Consider the following 23,285-nt stretch of genomic DNA (forward strand, 5'->3'; position numbering starts at 1 on the left):
TCCGGCTAATTTTTGTATTTTTAGTAGAGACGGGGTTTCACCATGTTGGTCAGGCTGGTCTCAAACTCCTGACCTCAAGTGATCTGCCCTCAACCTCCCAAAGTGCTCGGTTTACAGGTGTGAGCCACCGTACCTGGCCTTATGTAAGTTTTAAAAGCCTCCATAAACACCATTTTTTGTATATGGTTTAACAACCCAGAGTAAGAGGATAAAATTAGATTGGGAATTACCTTCCTTAAGGTTAGAGTAATAATAAATTGTAAAGATACAGGTGATGAAAATAAATGGAAACTTAAGTGCTTCTGTAATTTTATTTATTATTTTTATTACTAATTTTTGCTCTAAAATCTGTTACTGTAGCTATTTATTTTTATTAAAAAATGTTTAGACATCCTTTTAGGTAGTACATACACTATTCCTGTAGCATTCTGTAAGTTGGAAATATTGCAAGCATTTAAAAAAGTCTGGGATGCCATGACTAGCTCACTGCAACCTCTGCATCCCTGGTCGGTTTTTTTTTTTGAGACAGACTCACAGTGTGTCACCCAGGCTGGAGTGCAGTGGTGCAATCTTGGCTCATTGCAATGTCCGCCTCTTGAGTTCAAGCGATTCTCCTGCCTCAGCCTCTTGAGTACCTGGGACTACAGGCATGTACCACCACACCCAGCTAATTTTTATATTTTTAATAGAGATGAAGTTGCATCATGTTGGCCAGGATGGTCTCGCTCTCCTGACCTCGTGATCATCCCTCAACCCCCCGACATCCCAAAGTGCTGGGATTACAGGCGTGAGCCACTGTGCCCGGCGGGAACCCTGGTAACTTTTAACAAGGAAGGGATCAGAGATGCAGAGGTTTGATATTTAAGGTTTCAGGAAAAAATAGTAAGTCTTATGCAGTGAGCCCCAGTCAGGTACATGTATAAGGACAGGAGAACCAATGTCATTCTCCATATAAGATCCAGAGTGTTTTGGACGTTATTCCCAGGGGAACAGCTCTCGAGGAAGATCGGTCATCTTCTCTTGGAACAGTTTATCAAACGCTTCAGCCTGGGCCACTGTGAGGTGATTTTTCCAGTCTCCAGATGCACCTGGAAACATGAAGCAGAAACTCAGGTCAGATCACACATCTCCTTGGCCTGTTCCCACCAGGCACCTGACATGGACACTGTCGATAACATAGCAGAATGGCCGATGGTTCATGGTGGGCCTTTATCCTGCCTGGTCACATAGTCGTTCATCTAGCTGGAAACGATTTCCTACCTTCTCCTCTCTCCCATCCATCCTGTGTACAATTCCTCAGCAATAATGCCAGTATATCATCTGGTATGTCCAGAATCGAGTCACGTCTCACCACCTCTGTTTCTACCACATTGACCTAAGCCAACATCATTTTTCACCTGGATTATTGCAGTACACTTATAACTGGTCTCTCTCTCTCTCTTTTTTTTTTTTTTTTTGAGACAGAGTCTTCTTTTTCCCCCAGGCTGGAGTGCAGTAGCGCCATCTCGGCTCACTGCAACCTCCACCTGCTGAGTTCAAGCATTCTCGTGCTTCAGCCTCCCGAATAGCTGGGATTACAGGCACCTGCCACCACACCTGGCTAATTTTTGTACTTTTGGTAGAGATGGGGTTTTGCCATGTTGGCCAGGCTGGTCTCGAACTCCTGACCTCAGGTGATCTGCCCGTCTCAGCCTCCCAAAGTGCTGGGATCACAGATGTGAGCCACTGTGCCCAGCCTGGTCTCTGCTTTGGATCGTTATTTTTCATAAGTTAGTCTCCGCATGGCAGCCCTCATGATCCCAGATGATGTCACTTCTCTGCTCAGATTTTCCGAGGACTCTCGGTTTCACTCAAGTACAAGTGCTGGAGGCACTTACAGGGCTCCAGGTGATCCAGCCCCTGTGGCTTCTCTGAGCTCATCCCCTAAAACTAACCTCTCCATCACTCTACTCACACGGGGACTTCTGATTCTGCCTCAAACATGACAGGCATCCCCATTCCTCAGAGTACTGGTGTCCCACGCTCCTTCTCCTTGGAATGCTGCTCTCTCTGATTGGCCCATGACTTACCTATTTGCCCCTTTCAAGTCTTTGTTCCAATTCAAGTTTCTCAGCGAGGTTCTCTCTCACCACCCAATTTAGAGGTCACTCCCCATCCTTGCTGTCTTTCACCTCATAACACATATCACGTCACGTAGGACAGGCTCTGTGTATTTTCTTTCTGTGGTGTATGTGTATGGCATGTATCCCTAATACAGATAAGTTATACGAAGTCTCAACACTTCAATATTTACTTTTTTCTTTTTTCTTTTTTTTGAGATGGCGTCTCGCTCTGTCACCCAGGCAGGAGTATAGTGTTATAATCATGGCTCACTGCAAACTCTGCCTCTTGGGTTCAAGTGATTCTCATGTCTCAGCTCCCCCAAGTACCTGGGACTGCAGGTGTGCGCCACCACGCATGGCTAATTTTTCTATTTTTAGTAGAGACAGAGTTTCACCATGTTGCCCAGGCTGGTCTCGAACTCCTGAGCTCAAGTGATCCACTCGCCTTGGAGTGCTGGGATTACAGGCATGAGCCACCGTACCTGGCCAACGTTTACTTTTACAATGGCCCAAGACTCTGGGTCATTTGAAGGATTTAACTCTTTTCTTCCGTGAAGCACTGTCCCAGATGTATTAGAACGGTAGGATTTTGGAAAAATAGATTCGTTTTTTTGAGCCGGAGTTTCACTCTTGTTGCCCAGGCTGGAGTGCAAATGGCATGATATCGGCTCACTGCAACCTCCTCCTCCCAGGTTCAAGTGATTCTCCTGCCTCAGCCTCCTGAGTAGCTGGGATTACAGGTACCCATGACCACGCTTGGCTAATTTTTTGTATTTTTAGCAGAGACAGGGTTTCACCGTGTTAGCCAGGCTGGTCTTGAACTCCTGACCTCAGGTGATTCACCCACCTTTGCCTCCCAAAGTGCTGGGATTATAGGCGTGAGTCACCACCCCCGGCCCTGGAAAAATGGATTCTTTCACCCCATGCAATAGACATTTCCATTCACCTTGGCATCTGACAGCAAAGTCTGTCCTCTCTCCCTTTTCTGGATGAAGCCTTCCTTCAGACATTTCTTTGTCCAGGACAGATCTCTACCCTAACTCATCAGTGGGGCAGCCGCACTGTGGCCATCCCTAACCCCGTCCTTGTCCTCGTTTCTTAGGTGAATCACAGCTTGTAGGTCTGGCAAGCGTTGCTAGTTTACCTGGTCACTGTTTGTAGAATGGATAATGCTCATGTCACATTCTGAGGTGAGAGAATCTGAATGACCTCACGTAAGTCAGATAACCTTCCCAGGTGGAACCAACTCTCCCCACGTGCCTACAGCCCACATCAGTACCATGAGAAGAGGCTCCCTGATGAAGCCACGGGACAAGTGTTCTGGGTGATGAGCAAATAAAGCTGACAAATTGGCTGGGCGCCGTGGCTCATGCCTGTAATCCCAGCACTTTGGGAGGCCGAGGCGAGCAGATCACAAGGTCAGGAGATCAAGACCAGCTTAGCTAAGATGGTGAAACCCCGTCTTTACTAAAGATACAAAAATTAGCTGAGCATGGTGGCGTGTGCCTGTAATCCCAGCTACTCGGGAAGCTGAGGCAGAAGAATCACTTGAACCCTGGAGGCGGAGGTTGCAGTGAGCTGAGATCGCACCTCTGCATTCCAGCCTGGGCGACAGAGCGAGGCTCCATCTCAGAAAAAAAAAAAAAAAACCACTCTTTCATCTCAACTGTTAGTGCCCAATTGTGACCATAGGCATGTGTGCCGTGTATTCTGGTGTATTTGGAAACGAAAGGATTTTCTTTTACCCTTTCTCAGAAGTTGTGCTTTGTCCACCACAAAATCAGCACCCAGGAGGGAATAATTGGACATCTTGTTTCCTTTCATGCTCTGAAAGGAGCTGTTCTTGAGAATTAAGTTCATTTCTTCGGGTTCTAACGTCTTTCCCAGGAACTGACAGATCTTCTCTACAGTTCTTCTTGTGTCCTAAAAAAGAAAAATCAAGAGAGAGGACATGAAAGAGAAAAACAAGGCTGGGCGCAGTGGCTCACGCCTGTAATCCCAGCACTCTGGGAGGCTGAGGCAGGGTGGATCTCTTGAGATCAGGAGTTCGAGACTAGCCTGATCAACATGGTGAAACCCCGTCTCTACTAAAAATACAAAAATTAGCAGGGCATGGTGGTGGGCACCTATAATCCCAGCTACTAGGGAGACTGGAGGAGGAGAGTTGCTTGAACCCAGGAGGTGGAGGCTGCAGTGAGCTGAGATCATGCCACTACACTCCAACCTGGTGACAGAGTGAGATCTTGTCCAAAAAAAAAAAAAAAAAAAGTAAGATGAGAAGGAGGGAACTGCAGAATGAGGAGGAGGAGGAGGAAGAGAGGAACAACACGCAGACTTGAGAATGGATTGAGTTGAATGCAATTAGGAGAAAGAAAGAAAAAAAGGTAAAGAAGAGAGGGCATGAAGTATGTAAAAGACGCAAGGATGGGTTGAGCGCTGTGGCTCCTGTCTGTAATTCCAGCACTTTAGGAGGCTGAGGCAGGCGGATCACTCGAGTCCGGGAGTTTTTGACCAGCCTGGGCAATATAGTGAGACCCTGTCTCTACAAAAAATACAAAAATTAGCCAGGCATGATGATGCACACCTGTGGTACCAGCTACTTGGGAGGCTGAGGTGGGTGGATCACCTGAGCCCAGGAAGTTGAGGTTGCAGTGAGCTGTGACTGCACCACTGTACTCCAGCCTGGGCAGTGGAGTGAGACCCTGTCTCGAAAACAAAACAAAACCAACCGAAAAACCACAAAAGATGCAAGGATCATTGTGGATTTTCCTGTGTGGTAGAGCTTAGAACAACTTAACAGTAAAACACAGAGCCTCGGGTTTCCTAAGAGACGTTTAGAGACGCTTCTAGACAGTAATCAGGGTTAGCAAGGAGAAGTCCAGGGAGAATCTGACAGAGACTTAAGGGCTTAGATTTCAAATCCCAGCTGCGCTGTCAGATAGTACTGTTTCCTGTAACTAGCTTTTGAATAACATACAGAGTTTTACAATATCTTCTTATATTTCATCTCAATAATTGGACTAGGTTCATGATCCTGGGATATTAAGATCATAGATTTTTATTTGTAAGATTTTATTTATGTATTTATTTAGAGACAAGATCTCCCTCTGTTGCCCAGGCTGGAGTCCAGTGGCGTGATCTCAGCTCACTGCAACCTCCGCCTCCCAGGCTCAAGCAATTCTCCTGTCTCAACCTCCCGAGTAGCTGGGGTTGTACAGGCATGCGCCACCACTCCCTGCTAATGTACGTATTTTTAGTAGAGAGAGAGCTTCACCATGTTGGCCAAGCTGGGCTCCAACTTCTGAGCTCAGGTGATCTGCCCACCTCAGCCTCCCAAAGTGATGGGATTATGGGTGTGAACCACCGCACCTGGCCAACAAAATGCATTATTGTAACCAGACCGACTTTATTTGAATCGTAGGCCTTACTCTTAGAATCTATAATGCTTTAATTGTTTTCTCTATTTCACAAACCTTGGTTATCTAATAAGAAGACACACAACTGTGGAAATAACTAAAATAAGTTCATTGTGTGATCTGAAAGGAAAATCCCAGGAAAGTATGGGATCATGTATCTGAGGTAGCGAACCAAACTTGTTACAAAGGGCTTCTTAATAGAAATGAAAGTTGTTCCAGCTTGGCCAACATGGTGTAACCCCATCTGTACCAAAGACACAAAAATTAGCCAGATGGTGTGGTGCATGTCTGTAATCCCAGCTACTTGGGAGGCTGAGGCACAAGAATCACTTGAACCCGAGAGGTGGAGATTGCAACGAACTGAGATTGCGCCGCTGCACTCCAGCCTGGGTGGCAGTGGCTTCTGCCTGTAATCCTAGCACTTTGGGAGGCTGAGGTGGGCAGATTGCCTGAGCTCAGGAGTTCAAGACCAGCCTGGGCAACACGATGAAACCCTGTCTCTACTAAAATACAAAAAAAATTAGCTGGGCATGGCAGCGTGCATCTGTAGTCCCAGCTACTCAGGAGGCTGAGGCAGGAGAATCACTTGAACCCGGGAGGCAGAGGTTGCAGTGAGCCGAGATCACGCCGCTGCACTCCAGCCTGGGCGACAGAGTGAGACTCTATCTCTTAAAAAAATAAAAAATAAAAGAAAAGGCCGGGCGCGGTGGCTCACGCCTGTAATCCCAGCACTTTGGGAGGCCAAGGTGGGTGGATCACAAGGTTAGGAGATTGAGACCATCCTGGCCAACGTGGTGAAACCCCGTCTCTACTAAAAATACAAAAATTAGCTGGGCATGGTGGTGGGCGCCTGTAATCCCGGATACTCGGGAGGCTGAGACAGAAGAATCGCTTGAACCTGGGAGGCGGAGGTTATAGTGAGCCAAGATTGTGCTACTGCACTCCAGCCTGGGCAACAGAGCGAGACTCCGTCTCAAAAAAAAAAAAAAAAAAAGAAAGAAATTCATGCTCAGGCCATAGAGGATTGGACAGTAGGAGCCAGAGGAAGGTGTTGGGATATGATGTTTCTCAGGTGGAACAAAATCCAATGTTGGTGTTATCTTCTCTTTTCTGTAAGATACCACTAATAAGTCAAGTTCTTTCTTCTTTATTTAAAAAAAATTATTATTATTATTATTTTTTATTTTTTGAGACAGTCTTGCTCTGTTGCCCAGGCTGGAGTACAATGGCGTGATCTCTGCTCACTGCAACCTCGGCCTCCCGGGTTCAAGCAGTTCTCCTGCCTCAGCCTCCTCAGTAGCTGGGACTACAGGTGTATGCCACCACACCCAGCTATTTTTTTCTATTTTTGGTAGAGATGGAGTTTCACCATGTTGACCAGGCTGGTCTTGAACTCCCGACCTCAAGTGATCCCCCTACCTCAGCCTCCCAAAGTGCTGAGGTTACAGGTGTGAGCCACTGTGCCCAACCTTCTTTTTCTTTTTCTTTTTTTTTTTTTTGAGACAGGGTCTCACTCTGTCGCCTAGCCTAGAGTGCAGTTGCATTATCTCGGCTCACTGTAACCTCTTCCTCCGTGGTTCAAGTGATTCTCATGCCTCAACCTCCTGAGTAGCTGGGACCACAGGTGCCTGCCACCACGCCCGGCTAATTTTTTGTATTTTTAGTAGAGACGGGGTCTTGCTATGTTGGCCAGGCTGGTTTCGAACTCCTGGAATCAAGCAACCCACCTGCCGTGGCCTCCCAAAGTGTTGAGATTACAGGCGTGAGCCACTGAGCCCGGCCTCAAGTTGTTCTTTCAATGGCCTAATCACTCACTGGTTCTGAGTATCATGTGACAGCTTTTCCCCTTGGTCACTATTCACTCCAGTATTTGGATCTCAGAATAGTGAGATAAATTGATTGCATGCCTTCATTTCTGTTCATACCAGCCAAGTTGAGATGTCAGACACTTGGAACCATCTCTGGAACTAAACCACTTCTACCCAGTCCCGTCCTCTCTTCCAGTGCCCTCTCAATGCTTGGTTATCAGCAGCAAAATAGGTCTCGCTCAGAGAAATTTTTACATACACCAGTGCTACCAGGAGACATCATACTCTGCCTCAATGCATGGAACATGCTCCTTATTTTTATTTTTAGAGCTGGTGTCTTGCTCTGCTGCCCCAGTCTGGAGTGCAGTGGTGTGATCATAGCTCACTGCAGCCTCGAATTCATGGGCTCAAGTGATTCCCCTGGTCTTGGCTTCCCAAATAGCTGGAATTAGAGGTGTGCACCCCCACATCTGGCTAATTTTTTTTCTTTTTTAGACTGGAATCTTGCTGGTCTCAAACTCCTGGCCTCAAGTGATTCTCCCGTCTTGGCCTTCCAAAGTGCTGGGATTACAGGATTACAAGTGTGAGCCACTGCACCAGTGCCAAAAAAGCTCTCTAGATTTTTTTTTTTTTTTTTGAGACAGAGTCTTGCTCTGTCGCCCAGGCTAGAGTGCAGTGGCACAATCTTGGCTCACTGCAAACTCCACCTCCCAGGTTCAAGCGATTCTCTTGCCTCAGCCTCCTGAGTAGCTGGGATTACAGGTGATCGCCACCGCGCCCGGCTAATTTTTGTATTTTTAGTGGATATGGGGTTTTACCATCTTGGCCAGGCTGGCTTTGAACTCCTGACCTCGTGATCCACCCGCCTCGGCATCCCAAAGTGCTGGGATTACAGGAGTGAGCCAAAGTGCCTGGCTTAGATGTTTTAAGATGAAATAAGGAGCATGAAGCTTAGGCAAGGGTCAACCAGAAACAGGGCAATGAAGACCAGGGAGTTAATCCCACTCTTTGTGACTCTTCTTTAACTGAGGCTCCACTTTAACTGAGAGGGTGGCATGAAGACAGCGCAATGGAGGGAATTTAGGGAAAGTAAGGACAGTGGTGAGAGGGTGTGCACTGACTCTAAAAATAATGGGGTTACCTGTTTCAGCTCCTCATAACTCAGTAACAGGAAGTTTTTCTTCTCTCTCATAGGCATCCAGCCGTGAATGTGGTCAAACCATGACCCATAAATCACTGCATGGGGTGGCAGAAAGAGTGATAGGTTACACATTTTATGAGGGCAGGCATCCAATCTATTATGTTCACTCCCCCACCGGCTTGTTAATGTATAACTGACCAATAAAACTTGAATGAAACTTGGTCAAAGGGTACCAACAAATGGTATATGTTTACAGTATATAACATGATGTTTTGAAATACATATACATTGTGAAATGACAGTGTATTAGTCAGTTTTCACACTGCTATGAAGAACTGCCCAAGACCGGGTAATTCACAAAGGAGAGTGGTCTAACTGACTCACAGTTCGGCATGGCTGGGGGAGCCTCAGGAAACTTACAATTATGGAGGAAGGGAAGGCAAGGCAACTTCCTCACAAGGCAGCAGGAGGGAGAAGTGAGTGCCAGCAGGGGAAATGCCAGACACTTATAAAACCATCAGATCGCATAGGTGGCACATATACACCATGGAATACTATGCAGCCATAAAAAAGGATGAGTTCATATCCTTTATAGGGACACGGATGAAGTGGGGAAACCATCATTCTGAGCAAACTATCACAAGGACAGAAAACCAAACACTGCATGTTCTCACTCATAGGTGGGAACTGAACAATGAGAACACTTGGACACGGGGTGGGGAATATCACACACCGGGGCCTGTCGTGGGGTAGGGGGAGGGGCAGGAATAGCATTAGGAGATATACCTAATATAAATGATGAATTAATGGGTGCAGCACACCAACATGGCACATGTATACCTATGTAACAAACCTGCACATTGTGCACATGTACCCTATACCTTTTTAAAATATAAAAGAAAAATTAGAGAAAAAAAACCCTAAAACTCCAAACAAAAAACAAAAAAACCATTAGCTCTTGTGAGGACTCACTCACTATCATGAGAACGGCACGGGGGAAACCACTACCATGATCCAATCACTTCCCACCAGGTCCCTTCTACAACACGTAGGGATTAAGGGGATTACGATTCAAGATGAGATTTGGGTGGGGACACAACCAAACCATATCAGACAGAAGCAAGCTAATTAACATATTCATTTCCTCATATACTTACCGTTTTTTGCTGGGGAGGTGACAACATTTAAGATGGTCTCTCTGGCCGCGCACGGTGGCTCAAGCCTGTAATCCCAGCACTTTGGGAGGCCGAGACGGGCGGATCACGAGGTCAGGAGTTCGAGACCATCCTGGCTAACACGGTGAAACCCCGTCTCTACTAAAAAATACAAAAACTAGCCGGGCGAGGTGGCGGGAGCCTGTAGTCCCAGCTACTCGGGAGGCTGAGGCAGGAGAATGGCGTGAACCCGGGAGGCGGAGCTTGCAGTGAGCTGAGATCCGGCCACTGCACTCCAGCCTGGGCGACAGAGCAAGACTCTGTCTCAGGAAAAAAAAAAAAAAAAAGATGGTCTCTCTTAGAAATTGTCAAGTGTGGAATACATTATTATTATTAACTATTATTATTATTGAGACAGAGTCTCACTCTGTCGCCCAGGTTGGGGTGCCATGGAGCGATCTCGGCTCGCTGCAACCTCTGTCTCCTAGATTCAAGCGATTCTCCTGCCTTAGCCTCCCGAGTAGCTGAGACAACAGGCACATGCCACCTACCTGGCTAATTTTTTGTATTTTTAGTAGAGATGGGGCCTCGCCAAGTTGGCCAGGCTGATCTTGAACTCCTGACCTCAGGTGATCTGCCTGCCTCGGCCTCCCAAAGTGCTGAGACCAGAATGAAGATATTAATCAAGATGGTAGGACTTGATTAATAATTAGAGAAAAGAAAGTGGTGACAGGTCCAGGGGAGTGGGATGGGAAAAGAGGATGCTTATGAAATATTAGACTCATGCTAGCCTTTGGGTGAGGGATGGAGTAAGATAAAGGTGCACTAGAAACCGTTTCACCCATAGGAGAAAGGTGTTCAAAAATTTTTTTCTTGAGACGGAGTTTCGATTTTGTTGCCCAGGCCGGAGTGCAGTGGCATGATCTTGGCTCACTGCCACCTCTGCCTCCCGGGTTCAAGCAATTCTCAAGCCTCAGCCTCCAGAGTAGCTGGGATTACAGGTGCCCACCACCATGCCCGGCTAATTTTTTGTATTTTTAGTACAGACAGGGTTTCATTATGTTGGCCAGGCTGGTCTCAAACTCCTGACCTCAGGTGATCCACCGGCCTCGGCCTCCCAAAGCGTTGGGATTACAGGCGTGAGCCACTGCACTCGGCCAGAAAGGTGTGCAAATTTGAGTGTACTGAAATAGAGGCATCGGTGGCTCTCTCTAATGGAGATATCTGTAGCTGGTGTATTGCTGAGAGACACATCACAGCTGAGATGCAGGCTCATAGAGTTTTGAGATCAATTGGAAAGTAGTGAAAAAGCCCAGAAATTCTGCATAACTAGATGTGTAGCCATCCCAGAGTCATGCAAACAGTTCTGAGACAGAGAGAAACAGAACATTAAAGGGGTTTTGGAAAGAGGCATCAGAAAAATATGGCGGAAGGTCAGGATTGTGTTGTCCCGGAAGCCAGTGAAAAGCTAACTTCCAGAAATCTACACATTAGGAGAGTAGAGGAGAGTGTAAGTTTCCTGTGCTAGTACTGGAGGTTCTAGAGACTTAGAAAATAGCTAGGATGGTTTATCATGGGGCAAGCTGAGGGGGTAACTAGAGTTCTGCTGCTCTGCGGGAGAGTAAGCAAACTTAGCGGATTTGACTTCCAGGGGTGGTGGACCCTTCAACCCATGCGTTGGTGAGACCTAGAGATGTGAGGCTGGATGTTAAATGAGGTCGGATAGAAGACTCCACGTACACCCATATTTTGCAAAACACTCACCATTTCCTTGAGAGAACCATTCAAAATATTGTTCCCATGACTTTGGTTTCTTAACGAACTTCACGCTATTCCAGAAAAAATAACCAGACACGAAAACATCTCTGGGATTTCTCATGAGATAAATCACCTTACATGGAAAAATGGGAGAATGAAAAATCAGTATAGTCATTCCTCACTCTTATTGATCTTCATAAAAATGGAGAAAATGCCAATTCCTGGATAATGCCTGATAATATCAATGGATTATTTTAATAAATTACTTACTGCATTCACTAATCAAATTTAACGTGCCTGTGAAGCAGTCACAGCACTAGGAATATGACAATGGAAGAAGGAAGCGTCATTCCTTCCCTCTGGGATGTTACAGTCCACTCACAACGGGAAGCAAATGGAAGGTTTCCAAAGGTGAGTGATGTATATTTGTGTACTAGGGTTTAAAGATCATTAACAGGAGGATAAATTCATAAGCTCAGCTACATTCACAGATATGTAGCACTATTATCCATATACAATGCCCAAGATCACGGATAAATCTCACAGACATTACTTTGAGTGAAAGAAGTCAGACTTTGGCCGGGCATGGTGGCTCATGCCTGTAATCCCAGCACTTTGGGAGTCCAAATCACTCGAGGTCAGGAGTTCGAGACCAGCCTGGCCAACATAGTGAAACCCTGTGTCTACTAAAAATACAAAAGTTAGCCAGGCTTGGTGGCGCACACCTCTAGTCCCAGCTACTCAGGAGACTGAGACAGGAGAATCACTTAAACCTGGGGAGGCGGAGGTTGCAGTGAGATAAGATCACACCACAGGCCAGGCACGGTGGCTCATGCCTGTAATCCAAGCACTTTGGGAGGCCGAGGTGGGCGGATCACGAGGTCAGGAGATCGAGACCATCCTGGCAAACACGATGAAACCCTGTCTCTATTAAAAATACAAAAAATTAGCCAGGCATGGTGGCGGGCGCCTGTAGTCCCAGCTACTGGGGAGGCTGAGGCAGGAGAATGGCGGGAACCTGGGAGGCGGAGCTTGTAGTGAGCCGAGATCGCGCCACTGCACTCCAGCCTGGATGACAGAGCGAGACTCCGCCTCAAAAAAAAAAAAACAAACAAACAAACAAAAAAAAAACTTCACACACCAATAAACACCTTCCAGGAAAGTACGATTCTAGAAGCAGTCTGAGCTATGCAAGGTCTCGGATATGCCTAGTCCCTCTTGTGAGCACCCCTCAGCCCCATGGGAGATGCATGTGGCTGCTGATATCAACACATAGCTAAACACAGTAAGACGAAGTGGGTACAGAGCTCCGCATGGCACCAGGGCAGTCAGCCTGGATACAGGCATTGCTTGATGAATGTGCTGCATCCCATAGGAACACCTCTGTGTCTTTTACGTGGCAGAAGCCATTTGTTGAATTCGGATTGGCTAATTAATTTTTAGGGCAACTGAAGGTGGTTATCTAGCAATATAATATGGCTATACATTCTGGTTGGGTGTAGAACCTCGTTTTCTAAGATTCCGGCATTATTGTTTCACCCTATCCCTGGTTTAAATCTGGCTGGGGTAATCTGTGGAATGGTCTACACCCTTGAACTCAAGGACAGTTCTGGGAGCAGCCTCATAGGTGTCACCTAATACGGAATCTCAGGTCCCAACAACACGGACCTGCTGAAGGCGAGTGCATTTCAGCAAGATCTCCAGATGACTTTTAGGCACATCAATATTTAAAAGTCATTGATCAAACACGTCTTAACCATTATGCACTGACCTTGGCCTTGGAACTGAAGAACGACTTGGGGAATAACTGGATGGGGAGGTGGGAGGAGAAGAGACGTGGACCCTCCTCTTTACTGAGTGATTCATACCCAATCTCAGTCTCTACCCAGGGTGATCTCTCCCAGATGGGCACAGATTGGATCCACTTGGGATCCCCCTTGGAGTGAATCAAGCAGAGAATCTCAATCAACCAGTTTGTTCCTGGAGAAAGAAAGAAAAAATTACAGTAAAATATACATAATATAAAATGTACCATCTCAGCCGGATGCGGTAGCTCACACCTGTAATCCCAGCACTTTGGGAGGCTGAGGCAGGTGATCATGACGGCAGGGGTTCAAGACTAGCCTGGCCAAGATGGTGAAACCCCGTCTTTACTAAAAATACAAAAATTAGCCAGGTGTGGTGACAGGCACTTGTAATCCCAGCCACTCGGGAGACTGGGGCAGAGAATTGCTTGAACCTGGGAGGTGGAGCTTGCAGTTAGCCGAGATTGTAGCACGGCGCTCCAGCCTGGGCAACAGAGCAAGACTCCGTCTCAAAAAAAAAAAAAAAAAAAAAAGCCCAACAAAAAAGTACCATCTCAACCTTTTTTTGTTTTTTCCACTATTTATTTATTTATTTATTTATTTTGAGAACAGAGTTTTGCTCTGTCCCCAGGCTGGAGTGCAGTGGCATGATCTCAGTTCACTGCAAGCTGTGTGTTCTGGGTTCATGCTATTCTCCTGCCTCAGCCTCCCGAGTAGCTGGGGCTACAGGTGCCCACCACCATGCCTGGCTAATTTTTTTTGTATTTTTAGTAGAGACAGGGTTTCACCATGTTAGCCAGGATGGTCTCAATCTCCTGACCTTGTGATCTGCCCTCCTAGACCTCCCAAAGTGCTGGGATTACTGGCGTGAGCCACTGTGCCTGGCTTGTTTTTTTTTTTTTTTTTTTTTTTTTTTTGGTGACAAGGTCTCCCTCTGTAGCCCAGGTTAGAGTGCAGTGGTGCAATTATAGCCCACTGCAGCCTTGAACTTTGGGGCTCAAGTGATCCTCGTACCTCGGCCTCCTGCTTCAGCCTCCCAAGTATCTGAGATCTGAGACCTCAGGCATGTGCCATCGCACTGGGCTAATTTTTTTTTTTTTTTTTTTGAGATGGAGTCTCGCCCTGTTGCCCAGGCTGGAGTGCAGTGGCGTGATCTCGGCTCACTGCAAGCTCCACCTTCTGGGTTCACGCCATTCTCCTGCCTCAGTCTCCTGAGTAGCTGGGACTACAGGCACCCGCCACAACACCCGGCTAATTTTTTGTGTTTTTAGTAGAGACGGGGTTTCACCGTGTTAGCCAGGATGGTCTTGATCTCCTGACCTCGTGATCCGCCTGCCTCAGCGTCCCAAAGTGCTGGGATTACAGGCGTGAGCCACTGAGCCTGGCTAGGCTAATTTTTTAAAAAAATGTTATTGTAGAGACCAGGCCTTGCTATATTGCCCAGGCTGGTCTTGAACTCTTGACCGCAAGCAATCTGCCTACCTTGCCGTCCCAAAGCACTGGGATTGCAGGCATGAGCCACTGCGGCCAGCTATCAACCACCTTTTTTTTTTTTTTTTTTTTTTGAGACAGAGTCTTGCTCTGTCGTCCAGGCTGGAGTAGTGCAGTGGCACGATCTTGGCTCACTGCAACCTCCACCTCCTGGGTTCAAGTGATTCTCTTGGTCAGTCTCCCAAATAGCTGGAACTGCAGATGTGTGCCACAACGTCTGGCTAATTTTTGTATTTTTAGTAGACACGGGGTTTTGCCATGTTGGCCGGGCTGGTCTCAAACTCCTGACCTCAGGCGATTTGCCTGCCTTGACCTCCCAAAGTGCTGGGATTACAGGTATGAGCCACCATGCCCGGCCTGTCAACCGCTTTTAAGCCTACAGTTTCGTAGTGTTAAGTGTTAAGTATATTCCCATTGTTGCTCAACCAATCTCCAGAGGATCTTTGTGTTGCAAAATCGAAACTCTATGCAGAGCCAGCACCAACTCCCCATTTGTCTTTCCCTTCAGCCCCTGGCAGCCACCACTGTACTTTCTGTTTCTATGGACTGGATGACTCTAGGTACCTTATGTAAGTGGAATCACATAGCATTTGTATTTTTGTGACTGGCTTATTTCATTTAGCATAACGTCCTTGATGTTTATCCCTGTTGTAGCATGTATGGGAATTTTCTTCCTTCTCAAGGATGAGTAACATTCCATTATATCTATAAACCACGTTTTGTCTATTCACTCACCTGTCATAGATATCTCAGTTGCTTCCGTCTTTTGGCTATTTGCTGAAATCCTCTTAATAAGTTTCCATTGCTCTTGGCCTCTCAGGGCCATGCCACTTCCAATGTCTTCAGCCTCAATCCTCACCCCATCCGCAGTGCTCTTACCACCCTCCATCCACAGCCCCACTCCCAGAGACATACGATCCTCATCTTTCAGCCCCTTGAGATTGCCAGGCTCTTTTGTGGTTCCTGGCCATCGTCCCTGATGATTCTACTATCTGAAAACATCCCTCCCCACCAAGTAATTTCATCCTCATTCTTCCCATTTCCATTTAAATGCTATTTCTTCTTTCAGGACATCACTGGTCATCCTCAGTCATCCTTCCTCCCCTGCCACCAAACAAACACCTGAATCTGCCTTGGAATTCACTCCTGTGGATTCTCCTAATACCTTCGATTACCCCTCTGAACACTCATCCTACTGTGTAATATCCTGAATAAATCCTTTTCTCTGATTGTCAGTTGGTATTAGGCATTCTTCCCTTCCCCTTAAAGCATTGTACACTGACATAAAGGAAGCACTCCGGTCATGCACTGAATGGACCGCCTTTCTCAGTTCACGATTCTGCCTCCTTACCTGATTTGGGGTAAGTCAATATTATTACATCTTCATCCCTTATCACGAACTCATCACGTACTTTTCTTACGATTTCGGATCTGAAACCCATATTAGGGAAAGCTATGCCTTCAAACCATAAGAAATCGTCCGACATCACGATGACCTCTTCCTTCGTGGGTTCAAACTGTGGACACCACTGGAGGCTGTGGCAGCTGCAGGCAGATCAGCTTTTACAGCAAGGAGAAAATGATCTTTAACCTTGTCACAGCATGTCACATGTTTGTTGTAAAGTTTACTAGCTGATAAAGAGAGGTATAGTGTGACCTATACTCAAAAGATTGAAGATATTGAGCAATCATGAACTTATCTAGAGACTATTTTAGGGGTCATCTGAATTTGCGTTCATGAGACTGAACTACAAATTCAATAAGAAACACAAGGACAAATTTTTTTTTTGATAATATGGGTGAATTTATTTCATAAGGTTTGAGCACAAACTGAAGAACAAAGCTTTTCATCAAGAATAAACACAAAATCTAAACAATCCTGCAATCGTGTATTCTAACAGAAAGCACAAATATGAATACATTATAATTTGTAACTGGGTTGAAAAATTAAAATATTTCTCTCCAAATCAAAAACACCACACAATCTTTATCTGTTCTCATCTTATTACCTTAGAAACATTTGTCATATGCTATCAGGAAAATATAGGCAAGAATTACTAATCAGTTATTCATGATCAAAGACACATTATTCTCCCTTTATGAGTCTTTTGGAATCATTTATCTGTACTTCTGAAATATCACACAATTGTACCTCCACTCTAGAGAAAAAAAGAGTAAGTACAAATATCAGCAATGTACATATTGTAGTAAATTTTTAAAGTACAACTTTAGTTGATGACTGATGTGTATGTAGTAATTGTGAACAATTTAAATAGGTATAAAAATGTGAGATCAAAATCTTTAGGCTCAAATACTTGAAAAGTCACTATGAATATGGAAAGATTTGTTTAGATAAACATGTATTTTTTTAGATGGAAAATCAAGAGGTAGTGGCAGCTCCCTGGTTCCTTAACAGTATTTGGATTTTCACAAAGAATGAGCAGCACCTGCCCGGCTCAGTGGCTCACGCCTGTAATCCCAGCACTCTGGGAGGCCGAGGTGGGTGGATCACCTGAGGTCGGGAGTTTGAGACCAGCCTGACCAACATGGAGAAACCCCGTCTCTACTAAAAATACAAAAAATCAGCCGGGCGTGGTGGCTCACGCCTGTAATCCCAGCTACTTGGCAGGCTGAGGCAGGAGAAACGCTTGAACCCGAGAGGCGGAGGTTGCAGTGAGCTGAGATTGCGCCACTGCACTCCAGCCTGAGTGACAAGAGCGAAACTCCGTCTCAAAAAAAAAAAAAAAAAAAAAAATTAGCAGCACCCAACCTTAAGCGTTAGTTATGTGTTTCCAAAGGACCTCTACAACAGATCAGTTGGCAGTGTTCTAGCTTTAGGGAGATGGGGGTGGACTGGGGGTGCAAATAATTGAGATAAGATAATGCGGCCGGGCACGGTGGCTCACGCCTGTAATCCCAGCACTTCGGGAGGTCAGGAGATCGAGACCATCCTGGCTAACACGGTGAAACCCCGTCTCTACTAAAAATACAAAAACATGCCGGGGGTGGTGGTGGGCGCCTGTAGTCCCAGCTACTCGGGAGGCTGAGGCAGGAGAATGGCGGGAACCCGGGAGGTGGAGTTTGCAGTGAGCTGAGATCTAGCCACTGCACTCCAGCCTGGGCAACAGAGCGAGACTCCGCCTCAAAAAAAAAAAAAAAAAAAAAAAAGAAAAAAGAAAAAGATAATGCATGCACTCACACATTTAAAATCACCATTCTAAAAAACGGTGATTTAAAAAAAAAAAATCACATATTGGAAACGTCCAAGAAACTCATTCTTAAGGGATAAACAGCAGGGCAGGAATAGAAGCTGAATAGAAATCTACTTGATAATAATGGTTTTTCACTCTTCAAAGGCAAGTTGGGAAGAATGAGAACACTCACATACACATAACTTCAGGGAAAACGTGTCTGGAATTATACCTTGCAAAACACTGAAGAGAAATCTTTACAAAAGCCTTCATTCTTGTTTATAATACTTGATTTTTCCCTTATTACCACCATATACATAACATTGAAGTATTTTCTTTATAAATATTTTAGAGCAAAAAGAATTTATTTTGTTGCAATGGTGGTCCACATCTGTACAAACAACGTAAGCAATATATATATACACATATATATGCGTATATATAAAATGATTACAAAAAAGTGCAAAGAATAGTATTAAGAATTTTTGCATTTTACATATTAAGAATTTTTGCATTTGTAACTGTGGTTCAAGTATGAATATCTATTGGGGATATATAATCCCAGGTTTTACTTTGTAAATTTTATTTATTTATGTATTTATTTTTATTTATTTATTTTGAGATGGAATCTTGCTCTTGTCACCCAGGCTAGAGTGCAATGGCATGATCTCAGCTCACTGCAACCTCCGACTGCCGGGTCCAAGCGATTCTCCTGCCTCAGCCTCCCGAGTAGCTGGGATTATAGGTGTGCGCCACCATGCCCAGCTAATTTTTGTATTTTTAGTAGAGACGGGGTTTCGCCACATTGGCCAGGCTGGTATCAAACTCCTGACCTCGTGATCCACTTGCATTGGCCTCCAAACATGTTGGGATTACAGGCGTGAGCCACTGAGCCCGGCTAATCCCAGGTTTTAATTAAGGATTCAAAACCAAACCACACTCCAAGTTACTGCACAAACATCGGTCCCTTATCAAACAAGTCTGCCCTTCTCCCGCCCGAATCTAGTATTTCCCGTTTCTAAACCCTTCCCAAACAGGGAAAAAACATTTTTTTTTTAATGCGCTTCATTTTTTAGAGCAGTTTTAGACTTATAGAAGAATTACAAAGACGGCCGGGCGCGGTGGCTCAAGCCTGTAATCCCAGCACTTTGGGAGGCCAAGACGGGCAGATCACGAGGTCAGGAGATCGAGACCATCCTGGCTAATACGGTGAAACCCCGTCTCTACTAAAAAATACAAAAAACTAGCCGGGCGCGGTGGCGGGCGCCTGTAGTCCCAGCTACACCGGAGGCTGAGGCAGGAGAATGGCGGGAACCCGGGAGGCGGAGCTTGCAGTGAGCTGAGATCCGGCCACTACACTCCAGCCTGGGCGACAGAGGGAGACTCCGTCTCAAAAAAAAAAAAAAAAAAAAAAAAAAAAGAAGAATTACAAAGAAAGTACAGAGAGTTCCCATAGTCCATACTTAATTTGGATATCCTTAGTTTTTATCTCATGCCCCTGTTTTTTTTTTTTTTTTGACGGAGTTCGCTCTTTGTTGCCCAGGCTGAAGTGCAGTGGCATGCTCTTGGCTCACTATCTCATGCCCTTTTTTTGCTCCCAAATCCCATCCTGTATACTACATGACATACACTCATCCTGTCTCCTTGGGCTCCTCTTGGCTGTGACAGTTGCTCAGACTTTCCTCAGTTTTTTTTTTTTTGAGATGGAGTCTCGCTCTATGACCCAGGCTGCAGTGCAGTGGCACAATCTTGGTTTACTGCAACCTCTGCCTCCCCAGTTCGAGTGATTCTCCTGCCTCAGCCTCACACGTAGCTGGGATTACAGGCGTGCGCCCCCACACCCGGCTCATTTTTGCACTTTTAGTAGAAACGGGATTTCACCATGTTGGCCAGGCTGGTCTTGAACTCCTGACCTCAGGTGATCCTCCCGCCTTGACCTCCCAAAGTGCTGGGATTACAGGTGTGAGCCACTGCGCCCGGCTGACTTTCCTCATTTTTGATGACCTTGATGGTTTTGAAGAACACGGGTCAAGCATTTTGTACAATGTATCTCCTCCATTGGGGTTTATTGCGTGTTTTCTCATCTAACAAATGGGTTCATGGGTTTTGGAAAGGAAAGTCACCGAGGTAAAATACCATGATCATCACACCATATCAAGGGGACTTACTAGCAACATGACCTGACACAAATGATGTTGACCTTGGTCACCAGAGGTCACTTGACTTTTCTCCCTCTTGCCTTTCTAGGTGGCCATATTTTAAACATAAACTCTAGACCTGAATATATTCTTGAGATAACATTACATGAACCCCAAATGAGGGACAGTCTGCAAAATGACGGGCCTGTACTTTTTAAATTGTGAATTTTTTTTTTTTTTGAGATGGATTCTAGCTCTGTCGCTCAGGCTGGAGTGCAGTGGCCGGATCTCAGCTCACTGCAAGCTCCGCCTCCTGGGTTCACGCCATTCTCCTGCCTCAGCCTCCCAAGTAGCTGGGACTACAGGCGCCCCCCACCACGGTTGGCTAATTTTTTGTATTTTTTTTAGTAGAGACGGGGTTTCACCATGTTAGTCAGGATGGTCTCGATCTTCTGACCTCATGATCCACCCGCCTTGGCCCTCCAAAGTGCTGGGATTGCAGGCATGAGCCACCGCATCCGGCCTAAATTGTGAAATTCTTATGAGGAAAAACACAAGCTGAGTGCATACATGTTCCAGATTAAAGGAACATGTAAACCAAATACAATGGAAACCCTAGACCACACATACACAAACAAGTTATAACTTTATTATTGGGAGATTTGGCCGAATTTGAATATGCAACATAGATTTAGATAACAAGACTGTATCACTGTCGGATTCCCTGATTTTTGTACTTTTGCTGAGGTTATATAGGATATGTCCTCGTCCTTAGATAATATGCACTGAAGTTTTGAGAAATAAAAGAAAATGCATACTTGCAACTTACTCTCAAATGGTTAGGGAAAAAATTAATATTATATATGAGAGAGAAAGAGAGAGAGATGACCTAGCAAATGTTTGCAAAATATTACTATTGGGCTGGGTGCAGTGGCTCACGCCTGTAACCCCAATACTTTGGGAGGCTGAGGCGGGTGGAACACCTGAGGTCAGGAGTTCAAGACTAGCCTGGTCAACAACGTGAAACCCCGTCTCTACTAAAAATACAAAAATTAGCCGGGTGTGGTGGTGCGCGCCTGTAATCCCAGCTACTTGGGAGGCTGAGGCAGGAGAATTGCTTGATCAACCTGGGAGGTGGAGGTTGCAGTGAGCTGAGATCACACCATTGCACTCCAGCCAGGGTGACAGAGCGAGACTCCATTTCAAAAGAAAAAAAGAAAAATAAAATATTTACAATTGGTCAGTCTGTGTGACTTGCCTACAAGAATCTTTTGCTGTTTTTGTTTGTTTGTTTTTGGTAAGACGTCTTTAAGTTTGAAGATATTTTAATATAGAAGTAAACAACAGGTATCCTGTAATGGTAACAAGCTGGAAGGAAACTGAGAAACTGTAGACTGTACCCTCTTTGAATAAGAAGGTCAAGAACTTGCTTTTGCCACACAGATGGAGAATGGATTTATATTCAGCCATACTGGACGACAGGACCCAGTCTGGTTTTCTGTACGGCCATTAACGTACCGGGCATTCATTACATACTTTCAGTGTTAGGGACTGAGTTAAGAAAATTCTCATATTGACCACACTGAAAATCCTAACAAGCACGATTATTTCCTTGGTCCAGCTCTTTTATTTCCCAGTGGAGGGCTCTGAGAGCTCAGAGGGCCTATGACTTCACATGTTCAAACAGCAAGCCAGAGGGAGGGTGCCCACTGAACGTGTGGCCTCTGGATGCTAGGAGGACTTATAGAACCATCTGGTTTCCACCATTTCCCCATGGGCTTCCCTAAGCTAAAATGAGTATCATCTAATAAATGCTCTAACCCCCAAATCTGAAGGTAGCAATGTTTAAATTAGAATATTCGATGATCAGCCTGGTGTGGGGGCTCACGCCTGTAATCCCAGCACTTTGGGAGGCTGAGGTGGGCGGATCACTTGAGGTCAGGAGTTTGAGACCAGCCTGGCCAACATGGTGAAACCCTATCTCTATTAAAAATACAAAAAAATTAGCTGGGTGTGGTGGCGGGCGCCTGTAATCCCAGCTACTCAGGAGGCTGAGGCGGGAGAATTGCTTGAACCCGAGAGGCGGAAGTCGCAGTGAGCTGAGATCATGTCACTGCACTCCAGCCTGGGGCACAGAGCATTTCTGTCTTAGAAAAAAAAAAAAAAAAAGAATATTTGATGATCAAGAAAACAGTTACCATCCCTTTTTCCCATCAGTCCCGGGCTAGGTGAATAGATTGAACACTTGTGTGTCACACCTTGTGCTGATAATCCGTAAATGTGAGTCTCACTCATTTGTTGACCTTTTTGTACTTTTAGGGGAGAAAGATGACACAGGCTACCTCTAATGTTCTCTCTCAGAGATGACCAGAATTTTGCCAGCGAAGACCTGAGGGTGCACATGTGCTCTATCTAGGCAGATACAATGATCTCTACAACAAGACCAAATGGCTAAACTTCAGCAAATAGTTAAGGGGATTCATTCCTCAGTATTACCAAATAACTCCAGATAGTGATAACAAGTATGACACAGTGAATAAACAGTAAGTATTGACAGCTACCCTGTGTCAGTAACATTCTGTCCCTCTGTACTTGAGGACAGTTAACCCAGGTGACACCGAGTTCATGCTCTGTACGGGACTGTAGCATTTACAGATAGATACATGAGAGGCTGTGCTGGCTGCTGGACTACAATCCTTGGTATTGATGTTCAAGTTCATGCTCTGTTCTGGATTATAGCTATACGTGTTCTCCACTAGGAAAGCTAATTTAGTACCTGTATAAAGTTGTAAGTTAGTATTTTACTAAGTTGTGATTTATTACCTATAATGTCGCTTTTTTTTTTTTTTTTTTTTTTTTTTTTTTAAAGACAGTCTTTCTCTGTCGCCCACTTTGGAGTGCAGCGGCACAATCTCAGCTCACTGCCGTCTCTGCCTCTTGGGTTCAAGTGATTCTCCTGCCTCAGCCTCCAGAGTAGCTGGGCACCTGCCATGATGCCTTGCTAATTTTTGTATTTTTAGTACCGACAGGGTTTCACCATGTTGGCCAGGCCGGTCTAGAACTCCTGGCCTCAAGTGATCCACCTGCCTCGGCTGCCCAAAATGCTGGGATTACAGGCGTGAGCCACTGTGCCTAACTCCAAATACTTTTAAATTAAACAACACATATCTTAATAACCCATGAGTCAAAGAAGTAATTAGAAATTAAGGGTTTTTAACTGAATAAAAATGAAAACACAACATATCAACATTTGTGGAACACAGACAAATCTTAGAGATAAT

The 23,285-nt window shown here is 45.4% G+C and overlaps 1 protein-coding gene across 1 annotated transcript; it reads right to left on the minus strand.

Annotated features, from left to right (window-relative positions):
• Positions 1–845: 845 nt before the first annotated feature.
• On the minus strand, positions 846–16,295 carry SULT2A1 (sulfotransferase family 2A member 1). Its single transcript, XM_010377389.2, has 6 exons — positions 16,027–16,295; positions 13,151–13,359; positions 11,386–11,512; positions 8,468–8,562; positions 3,848–4,025; positions 846–1,088 (listed from the first exon to the last, which is right to left on the minus strand). The coding sequence occupies exons 1-6, from the start codon at positions 16,160–16,162 to the stop codon at positions 976–978; spliced, it is 858 nt and encodes a 285-aa protein (XP_010375691.2). The 5' UTR covers positions 16,163–16,295; the 3' UTR covers positions 846–975.
• Between the last annotated feature and the right edge of the window lie 6,990 nt (positions 16,296–23,285).

The sequence above is a fragment of the Rhinopithecus roxellana genome, chromosome 12 (assembly GCF_007565055.1).
Source record: "Rhinopithecus roxellana isolate Shanxi Qingling chromosome 12, ASM756505v1, whole genome shotgun sequence".
NCBI lineage: Eukaryota > Metazoa > Chordata > Mammalia > Primates > Cercopithecidae > Rhinopithecus > Rhinopithecus roxellana.

Coding starts and splice junctions, on each gene's coding strand:
- SULT2A1 (XM_010377389.2), bottom strand. CDS start 16,162: ATGTCGGACGATTTCTTATGGTTTGAAGGCATAGCTTTCCCTAATATG. Junction 8,563..11,385: donor ATGGTTCTCTCAAGGAAATG/GTGAGTGTTTTG, acceptor CACCCCATGCAG/TGATTTATGGGTCATGGTTT. Junction 1,089..3,847: donor AGCACAACTTCTGAGAAAGG/GTAAAAGAAAAT, acceptor TCATGTTTCCAG/GTGCATCTGGAGACTGGAAA.